This window comes from Salvelinus fontinalis, chromosome 10 (genome assembly GCF_029448725.1).
Source record: "Salvelinus fontinalis isolate EN_2023a chromosome 10, ASM2944872v1, whole genome shotgun sequence".
NCBI lineage: Eukaryota > Metazoa > Chordata > Actinopteri > Salmoniformes > Salmonidae > Salvelinus > Salvelinus fontinalis.
The window spans coordinates 41,412,162-41,435,421 of NC_074674.1; the positions used below are offsets into that span (position 1 = coordinate 41,412,162).

Sequence of the window (23,260 nt, forward strand, 5' to 3'; positions counted from 1 at the left end):
AACGGAAGACCACATTTAACTCTACGCAGATAGTTGGGGAAACGGAAGACCACATTTAACTACGCAGATAGTTGAGGAAACGGAAGACCACATTTAACTACGCAGATAGTCGGGGAAACGGAAGACCACTTTTAACTACGCAGATAGTTGGGGAAACGGAAGACCACATTTAACTACGCAGATAGTTGGGGAAACGGAAGACCACATTTAACTCTGCGCAGATAGTTGGGGAAACGGGAAGACCACATTTAACTCTACGCAGATAGTTGGGGAAACGGAAGACCACATTTAACTCTACGCAGATAGTCGGGGAAACGGAAGACCACATTTAACTCTACGCAGATAGTCGGGGAAACGGAAGACGCCAAATTGCCTACCCTTTTATCCACAAACTTTCCCCAGTCTATTTGACTTAATGTTCATTTTACAGAAGGACATGCGTTTTACTGTGTGGATGCACAGTCAGCGCCTATAATGGGACGTTGGGAAGGACGAGAGAGATGGACGGGAGTATTGATCCCATCTCGTCAATAAGTTAACAAGGACAAGGTCATGAGAAACAGCCACATGAAGGCCCCTGTAGGATCCCTACCAGAATAGTCTGGTTCCTGTGTGCTGTTTTCTACTGTGGAGGAGGAGAAATCCAAACACGACCGTTCACAACAGGAAGACATCATGAAACACTTCATCCGTTACACTCATTAAAAAGACTCATGTCTGCGGGTCAGAATGATGGTTTAAACGTCTCTGTGGAACAACTGGGTTAGGATGAACCTGCTACTGAAGCTGCTCCTGTGTATCGTTAGGTCTGTCTCTCATTAGAGCCCTGTGGGGTCTGTGTCTCTCATTAGAGCCCTGTGGGGTCTGTCTCTCATTAGAGCCCTGTGGGGTCTGTGTCTCTCATTAGAGCCCTGTGGGGGCTGTCTCTCATTAGAGCTCTGTGGGGTCTGTCTCTCATTAGAGCTCTGTGGGGTCTGTGTCTCTCATTAGAGCTCTGTGGGGTCTGTCTCTCTTTAGAGCCCTGTGGGGTCTGTGTCTCTCATTAGAGCCCTCTGGGGTCTGTCTCTCTCATTAGAGCCCTGTGGTGTCTGTGTCTCTCATTAGAGCCCTCTGGGGTCTGTCTCTCATTAGAGCCCTGTGGTGTCTGTCTCTCATTAGAGCTCTGTGGGGTCTGTGTCTCTCATTAGAGCTCTGTGGGGTCTGTCTCTCTTTAGAGCCCTGTGGGGTCTGTGTCTCTCATTAGAGCCCTGTGGGGTCTGTCTCTCTTTAGAGCCCTGTGGGGTCTGTGTCTCTCATTAGAGCCCTCTGGGGTCTGTCTCTCTCATTAGAGCCCTGTGGTGTCTGTGTCTCTCATTAGAGCCCTGTGGGGTCTGTCTCTCTTTAGAGCCCTTTGGGGTCTGTCTCTCATTAGAGCCCTGTGGGGTCTGTCTCTCTCATTAGAGCCTTGTGGGGTCTGTGTCTCTCATTAGAGCTCTGTGGGGTCTGTCTCTCATTAGAGCCCTGTGGGGTCTGTGTCTCTCATTAGAGACCTGTGGGGTCTGTCTCTCTCATTAGAGCCCTGTGGGGTCTGTGTCTCTCTCATTAGAGCCCTGTGGGGTCTGTGTCTCTCATTAGAGCCCTGTGGGGTCTGTCTCTCTCATTAGAGCCATGTGGGGTCTGTCTCTCTTATTAGAGCCCTGTGGGGTCTGTCTCTCATTAGAGCCCTGTGGGGTCTGTCTCTCATTAGAGCCCTGTGGGGTCTGTCTCTCATTAGAGCCCTGTGGGGTCTGTCTCTCATTAGAGCCCTGTGGGGTCTGTCTCTCATTAGAGCCCTGTGGGGTCTGTCTCTCATTAGAGCCCTGTGGGGTCTGTGTCTCTCATTAGAGCCCTGTGGGGTCTGTCTCTCTCATTAGAGCCCTGTGGGGTCTGTGTCTCTCATTAGAGCCCTGTGGGGTCTGTGTCTCTCATTAGAGCCCTGTGGGGTCTGTGTCTCTCATTAGAGCCCTGTGGGGTCTGTGTCTCTCATTAGAGCCCTGTGGGGTCTGTCTCTCATTAGAGCCCTGTGGGGTCTGTCTCTCTCATTAGAGCCCTGTGGGGTCTGTCTCTCTCATTAGAGCTCTGTGGGGTCTGTCTCTCATTAGAGCCCTGTGGGGTCTGTGTCTCTCATTAGAGCCCTGTGGGGTCTGTGTCTCTCATTAGAGCCCTGTGGGGTCTGTCTCTCATTAGAGCCCTGTGGGGTCTGTCTCTCTCATTAGAGCCCTGTGGGGTCTGTCTCTCTCATTAGAGCCCTGTGGGGTCTGTCTCTCTCATTAGAGCCCTGTGGGGTCTGTGTCTCTCATTAGAGCCCTGTGGGGTCTGTCTCTCTCATTAGAGCCCTGTGGGGTCTGTCTCTCTCATTAGAGCCCTGTGGGGTCTGTCTCTCTCATTAGAGCCCTGTGGGGTCTGTGTCTCTCATTAGAGCCCTGTGGGGTCTGTGTCTCTCATTAGAGCTCTGTGGGGTCTGTATCTCATTAGAGCCCTGAGGGGTCTGTCTCTCATTAGAGCCCTGTGGGGTCTGTCTCTCATTAGAGCCCTGTGGGGTCTGTCTCTCATTAGAGCTCTGTGGGGTCTGTCTCTCATTAGAGCCCTGTGGGGTCTATGTCTCTCATTAGAGCCCTGTGGGGTCTGTGTCTCATTAGAGCCCTGTGTTGTCTGTGTCTCATTAGAGCCCTGTGGGGTCTGTGTCTCTCATTAGAGCCCTGTGGGGTCTGTGTCTCTCATTAGAGCCCTGTGGGGTCTGTGTCTCTCATTAGAGCCCTGTGGGGGCTGTCTCTCATTAGAGCTCTGTGGGGTCTGTCTCTCATTAGAGCTCTGTGGGGTCTGTGTCTCTCATTAGAGCTCTGTGGTGTCTGTGTCTCTCATTAGAGCCCTCTGGGGTCTGTCTCTCATTAGAGCCCTGTGGTGTCTGTCTCTCATTAGAGCTCTGTGGGGTCTGTGTCTCTCATTAGAGCTCTGTGGGGTCTGTCTCTCTTTAGAGCCCTGTGGGGTCTGTGTCTCTCATTAGAGCCCTGTGGGGTCTGTCTCTCTTTAGAGCCCTGTGGGGTCTGTGTCTCTCATTAGAGCCCTCTGGGGTCTGTCTCTCTCATTAGAGCCCTGTGGTGTCTGTGTCTCTCATTAGAGCCCTGTGGGGTCTGTCTCTCTTTAGAGCCCTTTGGGGTCTGTCTCTCTTTAGAGCCCTTTGGGGTCTGTCTCTCATTAGAGCCCTGTGGGGTCTGTCTCTCTCATTAGAGCCTTGTGGGGTCTGTGTCTCTCATTAGAGCTCTGTGGGGTCTGTCTCTCATTAGAGCCCTGTGGGGTCTGTGTCTCTCATTAGAGACCTGTGGGGTCTGTCTCTCTCATTAGAGCCCTGTGGGGTCTGTGTCTCTCTCATTAGAGCCCTGTGGGGTCTGTCTCTCTCATTAGAGCCCTGTGGGGTCTGTCTCTCTCATTAGAGCCCTGTGGGGTCTGTCTCTCTCATTAGAGCCCTGTGGGGTCTGTCTCTCTCATTAGAGCCCTGTGGGGTCTGTCTCTCATTAGAGCCCTGTGGGGTCTGTCTCTCATTAGAGCCCTGTGGGGTCTGTCTCTCATTAGAGCCCTGTGGGGTCTGTCTCTCATTAGAGCCCTGTGGGGTCTGTGTCTCTCATTAGAGCCCTGTGGGGTCTGTGTCTCTCATTAGAGCCCTGTGGGGTCTGTGTCTCTCATTAGAGCCCTGTGGGGTCTGTGTCTCTCTCATTAGAGCCCTGTGGGGTCTGTGTCTCTCTCATTAGAGCCCTGTGGGGTCTGTCTCTCTCATTAGAGCCCTGTGGGGTCTGTCTCTCTTATTAGAGCCCTGTGGGGTCTGTCTCTCTTATTAGAGCCCTGTGGGGTCTGTCTCTCATTAGAGCCCTGTGGGGTCTGTCTCTCATTAGAGCCCTGTGGGGTCTGTCTCTCATTAGAGCCCTGTGGGGTCTGTCTCTCATTAGAGCCCTGTGGGGTCTGTCTCTCATTAGAGCCCTGTGGGGTCTGTCTCTCATTAGAGCCCTGTGGGGTCTGTGTCTCTCATTAGAGCCCTGTGGGGTCTGTCTCTCTCATTAGAGCCCTGTGGGGTCTGTCTCTCTCATTAGAGCCCTGTGGGGTCTGTGTCTCTCATTAGAGCCCTGTGGGGTCTGTGTCTCTCATTAGAGCCCTGTGGGGTCTGTGTCTCTCATTAGAGCCCTGTGGGGTCTGTCTCTCATTAGAGCCCTGTGGGGTCTGTCTCTCTCATTAGAGCCCTGTGGGGTCTGTCTCTCTCATTAGAGCCCTGTGGGGTCTGTCTCTCATTAGAGCCCTGTGGGGTCTGTGTCTCTCATTAGAGCCCTGTGGGGTCTGTGTCTCTCATTAGAGCCCTGTGGGGTCTGTCTCTCATTAGAGCCCTGTGGGGTCTGTCTCTCTCATTAGAGCCCTGTGGGGTCTGTCTCTCTCATTAGAGCCCTGTGGGGTCTGTGTCTCTCATTAGAGCCCTGTGGGGTCTGTGTCTCTCATTAGAGCCCTGTGGGGTCTGTCTCTCTCATTAGAGCCCTGTGGGGTCTGTCTCTCTCATTAGAGCCCTGTGGGGTCTGTGTCTCTCATTAGAGCCCTGTGGGGTCTGTGTCTCTCATTAGAGCTCTGTGGGGTCTGTATCTCATTAGAGCCCTGTGGGGTCTGTCTCTCATTAGAGCCCTGTGGGGTCTGTCTCTCATTAGAGCCCTGTGGGGTCTGTCTCTCATTAGAGCTCTGTGGGGTCTGTCTCTCATTAGAGCCCTGTGGAGTCTATGTCTCTCATTAGAGCCCTGTGGGGTCTGTGTCTCATTAGAGCCCTGTGTTGTCTGTGTCTCATTAGAGCCCTGTGGGGTCTGTGTCTCTCATTAGAGCCCTGTGGGGTCTGTGTCTCTCATTAGAGCCCTGTGGGGTCTGTGTCTCTCATTAGAGCCCTGTGGGGGCTGTCTCTCAGTAGAGCTCTGTGGGGTCTGTCTCTCATTAGAGCTCTGTGGGGTCTGTGTCTCTCATTAGAGCTCTGTGGGGTCTGTCTCTCTTTAGAGCCCTGTGGGGTCTGTGTCTCTCATTAGAGCCCTGTGGGGTCTGTGTCTCTCATTAGAGCCCTGTGGTGTCTGTGTCTCTCATTAGAGCCCTCTGGGGTCTGTCTGTCATTAGAGCCCTGTGGTGTCTGTCTCTCATTAGAGCTCTGTGGGGTCTGTGTCTCTCATTAGAGCTCTGTGGGGTCTGTCTCTCTTTAGAGCCCTGTGGGGTCTGTGTCTCTCATTAGAGCCCTGTGGGGTCTGTCTCTCTTTAGAGCCCTGTGGGGTCTGTGTCTCTCATTAGAGCCCTCTGGGGTCTGTCTCTCTCATTAGAGCCCTGTGGTGTCTGTGTCTCTCATTAGAGCCCTGTGGGGTCTGTCTCTCTTTAGAGCCCTTTGGGGTCTGTCTCTCTTTAGAGCCCTTTGGGGTCTGTCTCTCATTAGAGCCCTGTGGGGTCTGTCTCTCTCATTAGAGCCTTGTGGGGTCTGTGTCTCTCATTAGAGCTCTGTGGGGTCTGTCTCTCATTAGAGCCCTGTGGGGTCTGTGTCTCTCATTAGAGACCTGTGGGGTCTGTCTCTCTCATTAGAGCCCTGTGGGGTCTGTGTCTCTCTCATTAGAGCCCTGTGGGGTCTGTCTCTCTCATTAGAGCCCTGTGGGGTCTGTCTCTCTCATTAGAGCCCTGTGGGGTCTGTCTCTCTCATTAGAGCCCTGTGGGGTCTGTCTCTCATTAGAGCCCTGTGGGGTCTGTCTCTCATTAGAGCCCTGTGGGGTCTGTCTCTCATTAGAGCCCTGTGGGGTCTGTCTCTCATTAGAGCCCTGTGGGGTCTGTCTCTCATTAGAGCCCTGTGGGGTCTGTGTCTCTCATTAGAGCCCTGTGGGGTCTGTGTCTCTCATTAGAGCCCTGTGGGGTCTGTGTCTCTCATTAGAGCCCTGTGGGGTCTGTGTCTCTCATTAGAGCCCTGTGGGGTCTGTGTCTCTCATTAGAGCCCTGTGGGGTCTGTGTCTCTCATTAGAGCCCTGTGGGGTCTGTGTCTCTCATTAGAGCCCTGTGGGGTCTGTGTCTCTCATTAGAGCCCTGTGGGGTCTGTCTCTCTCATTAGAGCCCTGTGGGGTCTGTCTCTCTCATTAGAGCTCTGTGGGGTCTGTCTCTCATTAGAGCCCTGTGGGGTCTGTGTCTCTCATTAGAGCCCTGTGGGGTCTGTCTCTCTCATTAGAGCCCTGTGGGGTCTGTGTCTCTCATTAGAGCCCTGTGGGGTCTGTGTCTCTCATTAGAGCCCTGTGGGGTCTGTCTCTCTCATTAGAGCCCTGTGGGGTCTGTGTCTCTCATTAGAGCCCTGTGGGGTCTGTGTCTCTCATTAGAGCTCTGTGGGGTCTGTATCTCATTAGAGCCCTGAGGGGTCTGTCTCTCATTAGAGCCCTGTGGGGTCTGTCTCTCATTAGAGCCCTGTGGGGTCTGTCTCTCATTAGAGCCCTGTGGGGTCTGTCTCTCATTAGAGCTCTGTGGGGTCTGTCTCTCATTAGAGCCCTGTGGGGTCTGTCTCTCTCATTAGAGCCCTGTGGGGTCTGTGTCTCATTAGAGCCCTGTGTGGTCTGTGTCTCATTAGAGCCCTGTGGGGTCTGTGTCTCTCATTAGAGCCCTGTGGGGTCTGTGTCTCTCATTAGAGCCCTGTGGGGTCTGTGTCTCTCATTAGAGCCCTGTGGGGTCTGTGTCTCTCATTAGAGCCCTGTGTGGGTCTGTGTCTCTCATTAGAGCCCTGTGGGGTCTGTCTCTCATTAGAGCCCTGTGGGGTCTGTGTCTCTCATTAGAGCCCTGTGGGGTCTGTCTCTCATTAGCGCCCTGTGGGGTCTGTGTCTCTCATTAGAGCCCTGTGGGGTCTGTGTCTCTCATTAGAGCCCTGTGGAGTCTGTCTCTCATTAGAGCCCTGTGGGGCCTGTGTCTCTCATTAGAGCCCTGTGGGGCCTGTGTCTCTCATTAGAGCCCTGTGGGGCCTGTGTCTCTCATTAGAGCCCTGTGGGGCCTGTCTCATTAGAGCCCTGTGGGGTCTGTCTCTCTCATTAGAGCCCTGTGGGGTCTGTCTCTCTCATTAGAGCCCTGTGGGGTCTGTCTCTCATTAGAGCCCTGTGGGGTGTGTCTCTCATTAGTTCCCTGTGGGGTCTGTGTCTCTCATTAGAGCCCTGTGGGGTCTGTCTCTCTCAATTGAGCCCTGTGGGGTCTGTCTCTCATTAGAGCCCTGTGGGGTCTGTGTCTCTCATTAGAGCCCTCTGGGGTCTGTTTTTCTCATTAGAGCCCTGTGGGGCCTGTCTCATTAGAGCCCTGTTGGGTCTATGTCTCTCTCATTAGAGCCCTGTGGGGACTGTGTCTCATTAGAGCCCTGTGGGGACTGTGTGTCTCATTAGAGCCCTGTGGGGTCTGTGTCTCTCATTAGAGCCCTGTGGGGTCTGTGTCTCTCATTAGAGCCCTGTGGAGTCTGTGTCTCATTAGAGCCCTGTCGAGTCTGTCTCTCATTAGAGCCCTGTGGGGTCTGTCTCTCATTAGAGCCCTGTGGGGTCTGTCTCTCATTAGAGCCCTGTGGGGTCTGTGTCTCTCATTAGAGCCCTGTGGGGTCTGTGTCTCTCATTAGAGCCCTGTGGAGCTTCAGTGTGTTAGTAGAACAGGTTAGTGAACTCAGCCCCAGGACCAGCTGGATGAGGGGACTGAGGCTTCAGTGTGTTAGTAGAGCAGGTTAGTGAACTCAGCCCCAGGACCAGCTGGATGAGGGGACTGAGGCTTCAGTGTGTTAGTAGAACAGGTTAGTGAACTCAGGACCAGCTGAACTCAGGACCAGCTGGATGAGGGGACTCTTGTCTTTGCTCAGCTCTTGGCATTGCAGGGCTTGGTAATGATATGAGAGGGGGTCACTGTATTTTAGATGTTTCCAAAACTGAATTGCTCTTTTTTGAGTTTTTATTATTAGTGGATATTGGCCTAATTCTGCCCTGCATGCATTGTTTGTAGTTTTCCTCTGGACCTGTAGGAGAATCTTACAGAACTCTGCATGCAGGGTTTCAATGGGGTGTTTGTCCCATTTGATGAAATCTTGTTCTGCAAGTGGACCCCACACCTCGCTGCCATAAAGTGCAATTGGTTCAATGACATATTCAATTAGTTTTAGCTAAATTTTAATAGGTATTTCAATTTGAATGTGTTTTTTAATGGCGTAGAATGCCCTGCGTGCTTTCTCTCTCAGTTCATTCACTGCCTCATTAAGGTGTCCAGTTGAGCTTATTTTTACACCTCAGTAATTGTAGTGTGTACAGTACCATATATATAAACCTCAGTAATTGTAGTGTGTTCAGTACTCTATATATATAAACCTCAGTAATTGTAGTGTGTACAGTACCATATATATAAACCTCAGTAATTGTAGTGTGTTCAGTACTCTATATATATAAACCTCAGTAATTGTAGTGTGTTCAGTACTATATATATTTAAACCTCAGTAATTGTAGTGTGTGCAGTACTCTATATATATAAACCTCAGTAATTGTAGTGTGTTCAGTACTATATATATTTAAACCTCAGTAATTGTAGTGTGTGCAGTACTCTATATATATAAACCTCAGTAATTGTAGTGTGTTCAGTACTATATATATTTAAACCTCAGTAATTGTACTGTGTGCAGTTCTCTATATATATAAACCTCAGTAATTGTAGTGTGTGCAGTACTCTATATATATTTAAACCTCAGTAAATGTAGTGTGTCCAGTACTCTATATACACTGCTCAAAAAAATAAAGGGAACACTTAAACAACACAATGTAACTCCAAGTCAATCACACTTCTGTGAAATCAAACTGTCCACTTAGGAAGCAACACTGATTGACAATAAATTTCACATGCTGTTGTGCAAATGGAATAGACAAAAGGTGGAAATTAAAGGCAATTAGCAAGACACCCCCAATAAAGGAGTGATTCTGCAGGTGGTGACCACAGACCACTTCTCAGTTCCTATGCTTCCTGGCTGATGTTTTGGTCACTTTTGAATGCTGGCGGTGCTTTCACTCTAGTGGTAGCATGAGACGGAGTCTACAACCCACACAAGTGGCTCAGGTAGTGCAGTTCATCCAGGATGGCACATCAATGCGAGCTGTGGCAAGAAGGTTTGCTGTGTCTGTCAGCGTAGTGTCCAGAGCATGCAGGCGCTACCAGGAGACAGGCCAGTACATCAGGAGACGTGGAGGAGGCCGTAGGAGGGCAACAACCCAGCAGCAGGACCGCTACCTCCGCCTTTGTGCAAGGAGGTGCACTGCCAGAGCCCTGCAAAATGACCTCCAGCAGGCCACAAATGTGCATGTGTCTGCTCAAACGGTCAGAAACAGACTCCATGAGGGTGCAGGCCACATATGTTGAGTTGTTTTAAGGTTTTATTTGTCTCTCTGTCACTAAGCACGTGTCTGGTGGTGGGGTAGTTGAGGGTCTCTGTCACTAAGCACGTGACGGGTGATGGGGTAGTTGAGGGTCTCTGTCACTAAGCACGTGTCTGGTGGTGGGGTAGTTGAGGGTCTCTGTCACTAAGCACGTGTCTGGTGGTGGGGTAGTTGAGGGTCTCTGTCACTAAGCACGTGTCTGGTGGTGGGGTAGTTGAGGGTCTCTGTCACTAAGCACGTGTCTGGTGGTGGGGTAGTTGAGGGTCTCTGTCACTAAGCACGTGTCTGGTGGTGGGGTAGTTGAGGGTCTCTGTCACTAAGCACGTGTCTGGTGGTGGGGTAGTTGAGGGTATATTTGTCTCTCTGTCACTAAGCACGTGTCAGGTGATGGGGTAGTTGAGGGTCTCTGTCACTAAGCACGTGTCTGGTGGTGGGGTAGTTGAGGGTATATTTGTCTCTCTGTCACTAAGCACGTGTCTGGTGATGGGGTAGTTGAGGGTATATTTGTCTCTCTGTCACTAAGCACGTGTCTGGTGATGGGGTAGTTGATTGTGCGTCGCCCCACGGACCTCCCGGTTGCGGCCGGCTGCGACAGAGCCTGGGCGCGAACCCAGAGACTCTGGTGGCGCAGCTAGCACTGCGATGCAGTGCCCTAGACCACTGAAGCACTAAGCACGTGTCGGGTGGTGGGGTAGTTGATGGTGTATTTCTCGAGGGCGTATCCAGCCGGAGGGGCAGGTTGTAATGGTCACTCGTGGAGGTTTGGAGTTTGAATAACTTAGTCGGCGGCGTGGGGTGGAGATTCCTGCTGCGGCAGGGCGTTCTGTGGTAGAATGTAGCTTAGCAGCGGGCGCTATCATTGGGATTAGGGTTGCAAAGGGTCGGGAAAAACTTTCCCATGGTACATTTAGACTAGAGAGAGAATATGCAATGAAATGCAATGGATCATTCAATATATCCTTTAGTTGTTCAGTGAAATCATCCCATGTGAAGATTCAACTCATTTAGTTTATTTTATTTAAACTTTATTTAACTGGGCAAGTCAGCTAAGAACACATTCTTATTTACAATGATGGCCTACCGGGGAACATTGGGTTAACTGCCTTGTTCAGGGGCAGAACGACAGATTCATTTTAAATTGTTTTAAAAAAAAGTTAAATTAGTAACTCAATTGTTTTTTAAATTTCTATTGAAAAGATTTACTAATTTGCAATTATGTCTACTTATGATACGGTAAAAGGTTTATGTTTCTGTCTCCATATGATAATGTTAAATATATCCAATGCAACAAAACATCTACATTTAAATGGTATTAATATTAATTTGCATATATTCCCGTTAATTCCCACGGGAAAGTCTCCACCTCTGAGTATTCCACAAAATGTGCTACCCATCCTGTTCTGAAAAAAGGGTTCTTGCCTTTGTCATATGAGGTTGAAGAGGTAGTTAAAGGGAAGGTTATTAAACGTTATATATGAAAACATCCCTATGTGTCTAATAAATGTATTTGCCCCAGCAGTCACAGTCGAGAGGGTATGTTTTTACAGAGATGATCAAATACCTTTTGAGAAATGTAATACCGAGGATTATTTATTTCATACTGGGGATTTTAACTGTACGGTCAGTGATTTTTAGAATGAAATCACAAAGAACCTCATATAGACTCAACGCCTTCTTGTAACACATGAGCTGTGATATTTTGGCGGAGCCAACATGGAGGCACTAGACGACAGTACACATGGGCCCCAAGTGATAGAGAAACACCATCTCTCTGGCCATGTTAGATTTATGGTCAACACAATAACATCTCAGGTCTAGTTAATCAAGTGTGATTTTCTGATCATTGTTTAATAACAGGAGGTGGTGTACATTAACACTGTAAAACCCACAAGTGCATCCTCGATAACTACTGTGATTATTATTATTTGACCCTGCTGGTCATCTATGAATATTTGAACATCTTGGCCATGTTCTGTTATAATCTCCACCTGGCACAGCCAGAAGAGGACTGGCCACCCCTCATAGCCTGGTTTCTTCCTAGGTTCTGGCCTTTCTAGGGAGTTTTTCCTAGCCACCGTGCTTCTACACCTGCATTGCTTGCTGTTTGGGGGTTTTAGGCTGGGTTTCTGTACAGCACTTTGAGATATCAGCTGATGTAAGAAGGGCTATATAAATACATTTGATTTGATTTGATCCTGGCATTTTAATATAAACGTTATTGAGGGATGATCACTTCAGGAAATGTTTTTTAGTTTTTTTTCTGGGAGAGGTGGAGGTCTGAAGAGGATCGTTTTTTTGTATCTCTTCAACAGTGGTGGGATAAAGGGGAACATCCAGATTCAACTATTCTGTAATCAATACACCATGAATGTCACCAGAGATATCGCCAGATCAATGAACGTCCTAGAGTCTGAGGCAGTGGGACTCCTGATGTTGGTTTGAGACCACAGGAGATCGAGGCCATGTTCAGGCCTTTCAAGAGGAAAAACAGCCTCTCATTAGCATACCTGCTGGGTATCAGAGCACAGGGGGTTATTGGTGAGAAGTACGTTTCAGGGAATCTCTGAAATGGATGCCTCATCCACATTTTTCTTAGGTTTAGAGAAAAATAATGGACGAAGAAGAATTATTAATTGCCTCAAATCAGCTGTCGGACAGGAGCTCACTAGCCCAAGTGGAATTAGATAGAGGACAGTATAGTTCTATGCTGAGCTCTACCAGTGGAATTAGAGAGGACAGTAGAGTTCTATGTTGAGCTCTACTAGTGGAATTAGAGAGGACAGTAGAGTTCTATGCTGAGCTCTACCAGTGGAATTAGAGAGGACAGTAGAGTTCTATGCTGAGCTCTACCAGTGGAACTAGGAAGAGGACAGTAGAGTTCTATGCTGAGCTCTACCAGTGGAATTAGAGAGGACAGTAGAGTTCTATGCTGAGCTCTACCAGTGGAACTAGGAAGAGGACAGTAGAGTTCTATGCTGAGCTCTACCAGTGGAATTAGAAAGAGGACAGTAGAGTTCTATGCTGAGCTCTACTAGTGGAATTAGATAGAGGACAGTAGAGTTCTATGCTGAGCTCTACTAGTGGAATTAGATAGAGGACAGTAGAGTTCTATGCTGAGCTCTACCAGTGGAATTAGAAAGAGGACAGTAGAGTTCTATGCTGAGCTCTACCAGTGGAATTAGATAGAGGACAGTAGAGTTCTATGCTGAGCTCTACCAGTGGAATTAGGAAGAGGACAGTAGAGTTCTATGCTGAGCTCTACCAGTGGAATTAGAGAGGACAGTAGAGTTCTATGCTGAGCTCTACTAGTGGAATTAGAGAGGACAGTAGAGTTCTATGCTGAGCTCTACTAGTGGAATTAGAGAGGACAGTAGAGTTCTATGCTGAGCTCTACTAGTGGAATTAGAGAGGACAGTAGAGTTCTATGCTGAGTTCTACCAGTGGAATTAGAGAGGACAGTAGAGTTCTATGCTGAGCTCTACTAGTGGAATTAGAGAGGACAGTAGAGTTCTATGCTGAGCTCTACTAGTGGAATTAGAGAGGACAGTAGAGTTCTATGCTGAGCTCTACCAGTGGAATTAGAGAGGACAGTAGAGTTCTATGCTGAGCTCTACTAGTGGAATTAGAGAGGACAGTAGAGTTTTATGCTGAGCTCTACCAGTGGAATTAATTAGAGGACAGTAGAGTTCTATGCTGAGCTCTACTAGTGGAATTAGATAGAGGACAGTAGAGTTCTATGCTGAGCTCTACTAGTGGAATTAGATAGAGGACAGTAGAGTTCTATGCTGAGCTCTACCAGTGGAATTAGAAAGAGGACAGTAGAGTTCTATGCTGAGCTCTACCAGTGGAATTAGATAGAGGACAGTAGAGTTCTATGCTGAGCTCTACCAGTGGAATTAGGAAGAGGACAGTAGAGTTCTATGCTGAGCTCTACCAGTGGAATTAGAGAGGACAGTAGAGTTCTATGCTGAGCTCTACTAGTGGAATTAGAGAGGACAGTAGAGTTCTATGCTGAGCTCTACTAGTGGAATTAGAGAGGACAGTAGAGTTCTATGCTGAGCTCTACTAGTGGAATTAGAGAGGACAGTAGAGTTCTATGCTGAGTTCTACCAGTGGAATTAGAGAGGACAGTAGAGTTCTATGCTGAGCTCTACTAGTGGAATTAGAGAGGACAGTAGAGTTCTATGCTGAGCTCTACTAGTGGAATTAGAGAGGACAGTAGAGTTCTATGCTGAGCTCTACCAGTGGAATTAGAGAGGACAGTAGAGTTCTATGCTGAGCTCTACTAGTGGAATTAGAGAGGACAGTAGAGTTTTATGCTGAGCTCTACCAGTGGAATTAATTAGAGGACAGTAGAGTTCTATGCTGAGCTCTACCAGTGGAATTAATTAGAGGACAGTAGAGTTCTATGCTGAGCTCTACCAGTGGAATTAGGAAGCGGGCAGTAGAGTTCTATGCTGAGCTCTACCAGTGGAATTAGGGAGAGGACAGTAGAGTTCTATGCTGAGCTCTACCAGTGGAATTAGGAAGCGGGCAGTAGAGTTCTATGCTGAGCTCTACAAGTGGAATTAGGAAGCGGGCAGTAGAGTTCTATGCTGAGCTCTACCAGTGGAATTAGGAAGCGGGCAGTAGAGTTCTATGCTGAGCTCTACAAGTGTGAGTATATAGAGGATATAACAGTGACACAGCAGTCCCTTGATGGGCTCCCACAGGTGGCAGCAGAAGCTCAGGTTGAACTAGATCAACCGTTGTCTTTGCAGGAGCTATACACTACATTAAAAGGCGTGGATAACGTAAGGGCGCAGGGCATTGATGGGCTTCTTGTTGACTTTTTTAATGTCTTTTTGGGCTATGTTGCGAGAGGATTGGCATAGCAGTAGTTAACGATAGTTTTGACCAGAGGGTTAGTACCGCTAAGCTGCAGGATTGCTGTCCTCACCCTTCTGCCATAAAAGGGTTACCCTATGGAGGTGAAGAACTGGAGGCCGGATTATAGATAAACTTCTCCTTAAATCTTCTTATGGCTGCATCCCGTTAACGGGATCGATATGACAACAGCCAGTCGAAGTGCAGGGCGCCAAATTCAAACAACAGAAATTTCATAATTAAAATTCCTCAGACATACATGTGTCTTATACCATTTTAAAGGTAATCTTGTTGTTAATCCCACCAAAGTGTCCGATTTCAAATAGGCTTTTCAGCGAAATCACTACAAACGATTATGTTAGGTCACACCAAACCACAATAAGCACAGCCATTTTTCCAGCCAAAGAGAGGAGTCACAAAAAGCAGAAATAGAGATCAAATTAATCACTAACCTTTGATGATCTTCATCAGATGACACTCATAGGACTTCATGTTACACTACATGTATGTTTTGTTTGATAAAGTTCATATTTATACAAAGAAATCTGAGTTTACATTGGCGCGTTACATTCACTAGTTCCAAAAATATCAAGTGATTTTGGATAGCCACATCGTTTCAACAGAAATACTCATCATAAATGTAGGTAATTATAGATATACCTCTCCTTAATGCAACCGCTGTGTCAGATTATTATTTTTTAATTACGGAAAAAGCAATAACGGTGCTCAGAACAATAGCCAAATTAGCCGCCATGTTGGAGTCGACAGAAACCATAAAATACATGATAAATGCTTCCTTACCTTTGATGAACTTCATCAGAATGCAGTCCTAGGAATCCCGGGTCCACAATTAATGCTTGACTTGTTTGATAATGTCCGTTATTTATGTCCAATTAGCTACTTTGGTTAGCGCCTTTGGTAAACAATTCCAAAGTCACAAAGCGCGTCCACTATAACGTGACGAAATGTCCAAAAGTTCCGTAACAGTCAGTAGAAACATGTCAAACGATGTACTGAATCAATCTTTAGAATGTAGTTAACATACATCTTGAATAACGTTCCAACCGGAGAATTACATCGACTTCAGTTGAGCGATGGAACGGAGCTGCCTCTCACGTGAACGCGCATGTGTGGTCAAAGCATGTTCAGCTCGTGGCAGTGGTGAGTAATTCCTGTCTCCTTCGCCCCCCCTCCCCCTTCACATTAGTCATCAGACAAAGTTCTATTGACTGTTGACATCTAGTGGAAGCCGTAGGAAGTAAAAACTCATCAATATCTCGCTGTAATTTCAATGAGAGCTTGGTTGAAAATCTGCCTCAGAAAAAATCCAAACAGGAAGTGGAACTTATCAGGTTTTTGCCTGCCATATGAGTTCTGTTATACTCACAGACATAATTCAAACAGTTTTTGAAACTTCAGGGTGTTTTCTATCCAATACTACTAATAATATGCAAATATTAGCAACTATGACTGAGGAGCAGGCCGTTTACTCTGGGCACCTCTGTGCACCTTTCATCCAAGCTACTCAATACTGCGTCTGCAGCCATAAAGTTAAGAAGCAGCTTGGTTCGGTTGTGTTTCGGAGGATGCATGGCTTTCGACCTTCGTCTCTCCCGAGCCCGTACGGGAGTTGTAGCGATGAGACAAGATAGTAATTACTAACACAATTGGATACCATGAAATTGGGGAGAAAAAAGGGGGTAAAATTAATAAAATGAAATAAATAAAAAATAAAGAATGGTATAAGGGAGGTTGGAAGTATCTTGGGAGTGTAACTAGGGGCTGAGAGGACAATGGGGGGGGAAGAAAAATGGAATTAGGGGGGGTTGTAATGGTGGAAGAATGTCGTATGTCCTCTTATTGTTAATAATGTGGTTGCCTCTGCACTGTGGCATCGGTTGTCATGTTAACCTGTCTAGGATGAGGGTGCCGCTAGCGGCACTCCCCCCCCCCCACCCCCCCACTGAAAAGGCAGAGCCGCGAAATTCAAAAAAAAATTTTTTTTTAAATATTTAACTTTCACACATTAAAGTCCAATACAGCTAATGAAAGACACAGATCTTGTGAATCCAGCCAACATGTCCGATTTTTAAAATGTTTTACAGGGAAGACACAATATGTAAAGATGTACATCTATTACCTAAAAACACATTAGCATAATCCACCATCTTTTATTTGTCCACCAACACCAGTAGCTATCACCAATTCGGCTAAACTAAGATATTTATAGCCCCTAACCAAGAAAAAAACTCATCAGATGACAGTCTGATAACATATTTATGGTATGGGATAGGTTTTGTTAGAAAAAAGTGCATATTTCAGGTAGATGGCATAGGTTACAATTGCACCCACCGTCACAAATGGACTAGAATAATTACAATGAGCAACGTGTTTACCTAACTACTAATCATCAAACATTTCGTAAAAATACACAGCATACACGAATCGAAAGACACAGATCCTGTGAATACAGACAATATTTCAGATTTTCTAAGTGTCTTACAGCGAAAACACAATAAATCGTTATATTAGCATAGCACATAGCAGCCCAGCATTGATTCTAGCCAAAGTGAGCGATAAAAGTCAACATCGCCAAAATATATAAATTTTTTCACTAACCTTCTCGGAATTCTTCAGATGACACTCCTGTAACATCATATTACACAATCCATATAGAGTTTGATCGAAAATGTTTATATTTAGCCACCAAAATCATGGTTAGACAATGTGAAATGTAGACAAGCTGGTAAAGAAAAAGTCCTTGCGCCACTTAGACAGTGATCTACTCTTATACATAAATACTCATAAACGTGACTAAAAAATATAGGGTGGACAGGGATTGATAGACAATTCAATTCTTAATACAATCGCGGAATTACATTTTTTTATTTATCCTTACTTTTCAATACAGTTTGCGCCAAGCGAAGCTACGTCAAAAAAGATGGCGTCCTAAGCCACTAACATTTTTCGACAGAAACACGATTTATCATAATAAAAATGTCCTACTTTGAGCTGTTCTTCCATCAGTATCTTGGGCAAAGGATCCTTTCTTGGGAGTAATCGTCTTTTGGTGGAAAGCTGTCCTCTTGCCATGTGGAAATGCCAACTGCGTTCGGGATGAACTGGAAGCGTGCCCAGCAATTCACAGCGTTTCAGAAATAAATGTCCCAAAATCGCACTAAACGGATATAAATTGCTATAAAACGCTTTAAATTAACTACCTTATGATGTTTTTAACTCCCATAACGAGTAGAAACATGACCAGAGTAATATTACTCCCTCCACTAATGCTTGGAACAGGTGCGGGTTGGTGTCCTCTAGGCGCATGACGCAGCAAGAAAAGAGTGACTAGCCTCAGGGTTTTTTAATTTGTAGTGCCTGTGAACGCGCAATCGACCCCATTCAAATCGTCATCACGTAAAGGCATCCAGGGGAAGACGTAAGCAGTGTCCGTATACTCATAGCAATAACAGTGCCCTTTTAACTGACTCCAGATCAGGGGCCAAAATTTCTGAAATCTGACTCCATGTCAGGGAAATTGCTGTAGAATGGGCTCTGTTCCACTTAGAGACAAAATTTCAACTCCTATAGAAACTATAGACTGTTTTCTATCCAATAATAATAATAATATGCATATTGTACGATCAAGGATTTTGTGGGAAGCCGTTTCAAAAATTACACGATTAGCATAAATAGTCACAACAGCGCCCCCATCCTCAACAGGTTTTAAGAGACACCGTCTGGCCTTCTGGCCAAGATACAGGCAATTATTATAGATTTATTTTGGGGGGGATAAATATCATTGGGTTCCAGAAAGTGTTTTTGTATTTGTCAAAAGAGAAGAGAGGGGACAAGGTCTTGTACATCTGCTACTAGGGCTGCTGCTTTCTGCTAACAGTTTAGTCAAAGGTTGCTTTATGGACCGGAAAATGTGGTGTGGAGAGGGGGGTGACAGGTCTGGTATTACAGCAGGTAGGGGGATTAGAGTTAAAGAAGGCTTTATATGTGGTTGATAGTAGCCAGATTTCTAGGGAGGGAATACCTCCGTTTTACAGAGGCCTTCTTAGGGTTTGGAGTGTAATGAAGGTGTCCAGACTCACTAAGGCTGAGTCATTACATTGGCTGCTGGAGGAACCTCTGGTGTTTGGAGTATAATGAAGGTGTCCAGACTCACTAAGGCTGAGTCAGTGCATTGGCTGCTGGAGGAACCTCTGGTGTTTGGAGTATAATGAAGGTGTCCAGACTCACTACGGCTGAGTCAGTACATTGGCTGCTGGAGGAACCTCTGGTGTTTGGAGGCAAGACTGGATTGTACAACTGAAGCTGGTCCACATTTCACCAAGATGCAGCTGAAGGGCAACATCATCACCCTCAGGGAGTTAACGGACATGGCTGGGCCCACATGAATGGATGGAGGACGGGCGGCTCAACATCTGGGGGTGATGTCAGAGAAGATTGTCGAACAACTGCTGGGAAGTGACAAGGAAGGCTCTGTCAGTAGAAGAGTGAATTATGCTCGTGAGTTACTACAAAAAAAGGCACCAGATGAAGACGCCCCATTTCCCAGACTAAGGATTCCACCCAATATCCCAGAGTCAAACAGAAGGGATTTATTAGTGGATGTGAGAGGGTTGGAAGAGGTGGGTTTGGAAGAGGTGGGTTTGGAAGAGGTGGGTTTGGAAGAGGTGGGTTTGGAAGAGGTGGGTTTGGAAGAGGTGGGTTTGGAAGAGGTGGGTTTGGAAGAGGTGGGTTTGGAAGAGGTGGGTTTGGAAGAGGTGGGTTTGGAAGAGGTGGGTTTGGAAGAGGTGGGGTTGGAAGAGGTGGGGTTGGAAGAGGTGGGGTTGGATGAGGTGAATGGGAGGAGTTATATAGGGGGTGAGTCAAGGTTTTATATAAAGATACATTGAAAAATAGAAAAGACACTCCTTGGAGGGTAAAACTGGGACTTGATGACAAGGTAAAGCCAGCATGGAGAGCACTGTACAAGCCACCGTTACTAAAGGGGACTGGTGATATGTAATGGAGGGTGATGATGACAAGATAACACCGTTACTAAAGGGGACTGGTGATATGTAATGGAGGGTGATGATGACAAGATAACCACCGTTACTAAAGGGGACTGGTGATATGTAATGGAGGGTGATGATGACAAGGTAACCACCGTTACTAAAGGGGACTGGTGATATGTAATGGAGGGTGATGATGACATGGTAACCACCGTTACTAAAGGGGACTGGTGATATGTCATGGAGGGTGATGATGACAAGGTAACCACCGTTACTAAAGGGGACTGGTGATATGTCATGGGAGGTGATACATGGCATCATTGCAGTTAATGCTTTTGTATCTGTCATTATCTCAGATGTTGTAGATGGATGTCCTTTATGTAATATAAGAAGCAATTTTTCACTGTTTTAGGGAGTGTGAGAGGATAAAACCTCTTTTTGAAATACTAGAATTTTTTGTTTACAGCTGTAGGGGAGATTTTCAATAACACTGGTTTTACTATGGTGTTTCAATACAGTAATCAACACGAAATATAATTTTAACTTTTATTTTGAGACAAGGGAAGATGTCCATTTGTCTGAGTAGGAAACACAAGATAGATGGGGTGGATATGGTAAAGATGTGTTTATAAAGGATTAGTCAAAGGGACATTAACAGTGGATTTTGAGTTTTTCTCCGTTTTTCTCGGCTGTAAAAGACTTTCCATTGTTTGAGGAAAAGTCGGCTTACGAAGAAGTGGTATGTTTTGTGGACGGAAACTATTTCTTGTTGATAAAATAAGATGTTTTTTTTATATATTTTTAAAATTTATTTAAGAATGACACGTTTTGTTTAATTTCTGAAAAGGCAGTGTACCATTTTGTGTTAATACTTGAGTTTAGAAAATCTCAAACTGTCTGTCTCTGTCTCTGTCTCTGTCTCTGTCTCTCTCTCTCTCTCTCTCTCTCTCTCTCTCTCTCTCTCTCTGTCTCCTCTCTCTCTCTCTCTCTCTCTGTCTCTCTCTCTCTCTCTCTCTCTCTCTCTCTCTCTCTCTCTCTCTCTCTCTCTGTCTCTGTCTCTGTCTCTGTCTCTGTCTCTCTCTCTCACGCTGATGTGAGCTAAGCTCTGGTAGCGTTGACCTGTTAGAGGAGCTCACAGCAGGGTCTTAGACGACCCCATACAGAGCGTGCACACACACATGGCGTCGGAGCACAGCTAAGCCCCCAGGAACTTGGTAGGGAGTCCATCCGTGGACGAATAAATGTCAGAAAGGGATGCCTTCTCTCTCTCTCCTCCTTTCTTCTTCAGCCTCTCCTCTCTCTCCTATCTGCGTGGAGAGCGCTGCAGGGGTAAGGCCATGCTGCAACACTTGGAAACACTATCTCTTAGCCTCTTATCTCAGCCCTGTCTAAGTCCCACAACTGGTGTGCTGTTCAACTCCTTACAGCGTAGAGTTAGTGAGGTATTTCGTCTAGAAACACACTGTGAATAGCCACAGTCAATTTACATCTGAATTATAACAGGTTATAATGTCTTTGTACGGTTGTCTTTTTTTGTCAGGTTATAACTGGTTTTAATGTCTGTGTCAGGTTATAACTGGTTATAATGTCTGTCAGGTTATAATGTCTTTGTCAGGTAATAACTGGTTATAATGTCTTTGTCAGGTTATAATGTCTATGTCAGGTTATAACTGGTTATAATGTCTTTGTCAGGTTATAACTGGTTACAATGTTTGTCAGGTTATGTCTTTATGTCAGGTTATAACTGGTTATAATGTCTTTGTCAGGTTATAACTGGTTCTGTCAGGTTATAACTGGTTATAACTGGTTCAGTCAGGTTATAACAGCTAATAATGTCTTTGTCAGGTTATAACTGGTTATCTCTGTCAGGTTATAACTGGTTATGTCTTTGTCAGGTTATAACTGGTTATAATGTCTTTGTCAGGTTATAATGTCTATGTCAGGTTATAACTGGTTATAATGTCTTTGTCAGGTTATAACTGGTTACAATGTTTGTCAGGTTATGTCTTTATGTCAGGTTATAACTGGTTATAATGTCTTTGTCAGGTTATAACTGGTTCAGTCAGGTTATAACAGCTAATAATGTCTTTGTCAGGTTATAACTGGTTATCTCTGTCAGGTTATAACTGGTTATCTCTGTCAGGTTATAACTGGTTATGTCTTTGTCAGGTTATAACTGGTTATCTCTCTGTCAGGTTATAACTGGTTATCTCTCTGTCAGGTTATAACTGGTTATCTCTCTGTCAGGTTATAACTGGTTATCTCTCTGTCAGGTTATAACTGGTTATGTCTCTGTCAGGTTATAACTGGTTATCTCTCTGTCAGGTTATAACTGGTTATGTCTCTGTCAGGTTATAACTGGTTATCTCTCTGTCAGGTTATAACTGGTTATCTCTGTCAGGTTATAACTGGTTATGTCTTTGTCAGGTTATAACTGGTTATCTCTCTGTCAGGTTATAACTGGTTATGTCTCTGTCAGGTTATAACTGGTTATCTCTCTGTCAGGTTATAACTGGTTATCTCTGTCAGGTTATAACTGGTTATGTCTTTGTCAGGTTATAACTGGTTATGTCTCTGTCAGGTTATAACTGTGTCCAGTTGATGGCCATCATGGAGCACGCGTACTACGGAAGCTTTGGATACCAGGTCACCAACTTCTTTGCTGCCTCCAGGTAACACACACACAACCTCCAGGTAACACACACACAACCTCCAGGTAACATACACACAACCTCCAGGTAACACACACACAACCTCCAGGTAACACACACACAACCTCCAGGTAACACACACACAACCTCCAGGTAACACACACACAACCTCCAGGTAACACACACACAACCTCCAGGTAACACACACACAGCCTCCAGGTAACACACACACAACCTCCAGGTAACACACGCACAGCCTTAGATTCACACATGCCATACACACGCCCCCTGTCCAGCAGCGTGAGTCCCCCTGTCCAGCAGCGTGAGTCCCCTGTCCAGCAGCGTGAGGTACAGCAGCGTGAGTCCCCTGTACAGCAGCGTGAGTCCCCTGTCCAGCAGCGTGAGTCCCCCTGTCCAGCAGCGTGAGGTACAGCAGCGTGAGTCCCCTGTACAGCAGCGTGAGTCCCCTGTACAGCAGCGTGAGTCCCCTGTACAGCAGCGTGAGTCCCCTGTACAGCAGCGTGAGTCCCCTGTACAGCAGCGTGAGTCCCCTGTACAGCAGCGTGAGTCCCCTGTCCAGCAGCGTGAGTCCCCTGTCCAGCAGCGTGAGTCCCCCTGTCCAGCAGCGTGAGTCCCCCTGTCCAGCAGCGTGAGTCCCCCTGTCCAGCAGCGTGAGGTACAGCAGCGTGAGTCCCCCTGTCCGGCAGCGTGAGTCCCCCTGTCCGGCAGCGTGAGTCCCCCTGTCCGGCAGCGTGAGTCCCCCTGTCCGGCAGCGTGAGTCCCCCTGTCCGGCAGCGTGAGTCCCCCTGTCCGGCAGCGTGAGTCCCCCTGTCCGGCAGCGTGAGTCCCCCTGTCCGGCAGCGTGAGTCCCCCTGTCCGGCAGCGTGAGTCCCCCTGTCCGGCAGCGTGAGTCCCCCTGTCCGGCAGCGTGAGTCCCCCTGTCCGGCAGCGTGAGTCCCCCTGTCCGGCAGCGTGAGTCCCCCCGTACGGCAGCGTGAGTCCCCCCGTACGGCAGCGTGAGTCCCCCCGTCCGGCAGCGTGAGTCCCCCCGTCCGGCAGCGTGAGTCCCCCCGTACGGCAGCGTGAGGTACAGCGGCGCGAGTCCCCTGTCCGGCAGCGTGAGTCCCCTGTCCGGCAGCGTGAGGTACAGCAGCGTGAGGTACAGCAGCGTGAGTCCCCTGTCCGGCAGCGTGAGTCCCCTGTCCGGCAGCGTGAGTCCCCCTGTCCGGCAGCGTGAGCCCCCTGTACGGCAGCGTGAGCCCCCTGTCCGGCAGCGTGAGTCCCCCTGTCCGGCAGCGTGAGTCCCCCTGTCCGGCAGCGT

At 47.1% G+C, this 23,260-nt stretch overlaps 1 protein-coding gene across 2 annotated transcripts in view; it reads left to right on the top strand.

Moving 5' to 3' along the window:
* Positions 1-23,260, top strand: part of gbe1a (glucan (1,4-alpha-), branching enzyme 1a) — a 249,035-nt gene that overhangs the window by 84,343 nt on the left and 141,432 nt on the right. For both annotated transcript variants that reach the window (XM_055936819.1, XM_055936820.1), the window contains exon 6: positions 21,870-21,960. In XM_055936819.1, coding sequence (XP_055792794.1) covers positions 21,870-21,960 — 91 coding nt within the window. The remainder of the gene's footprint in view (positions 1-21,869; positions 21,961-23,260) is intronic.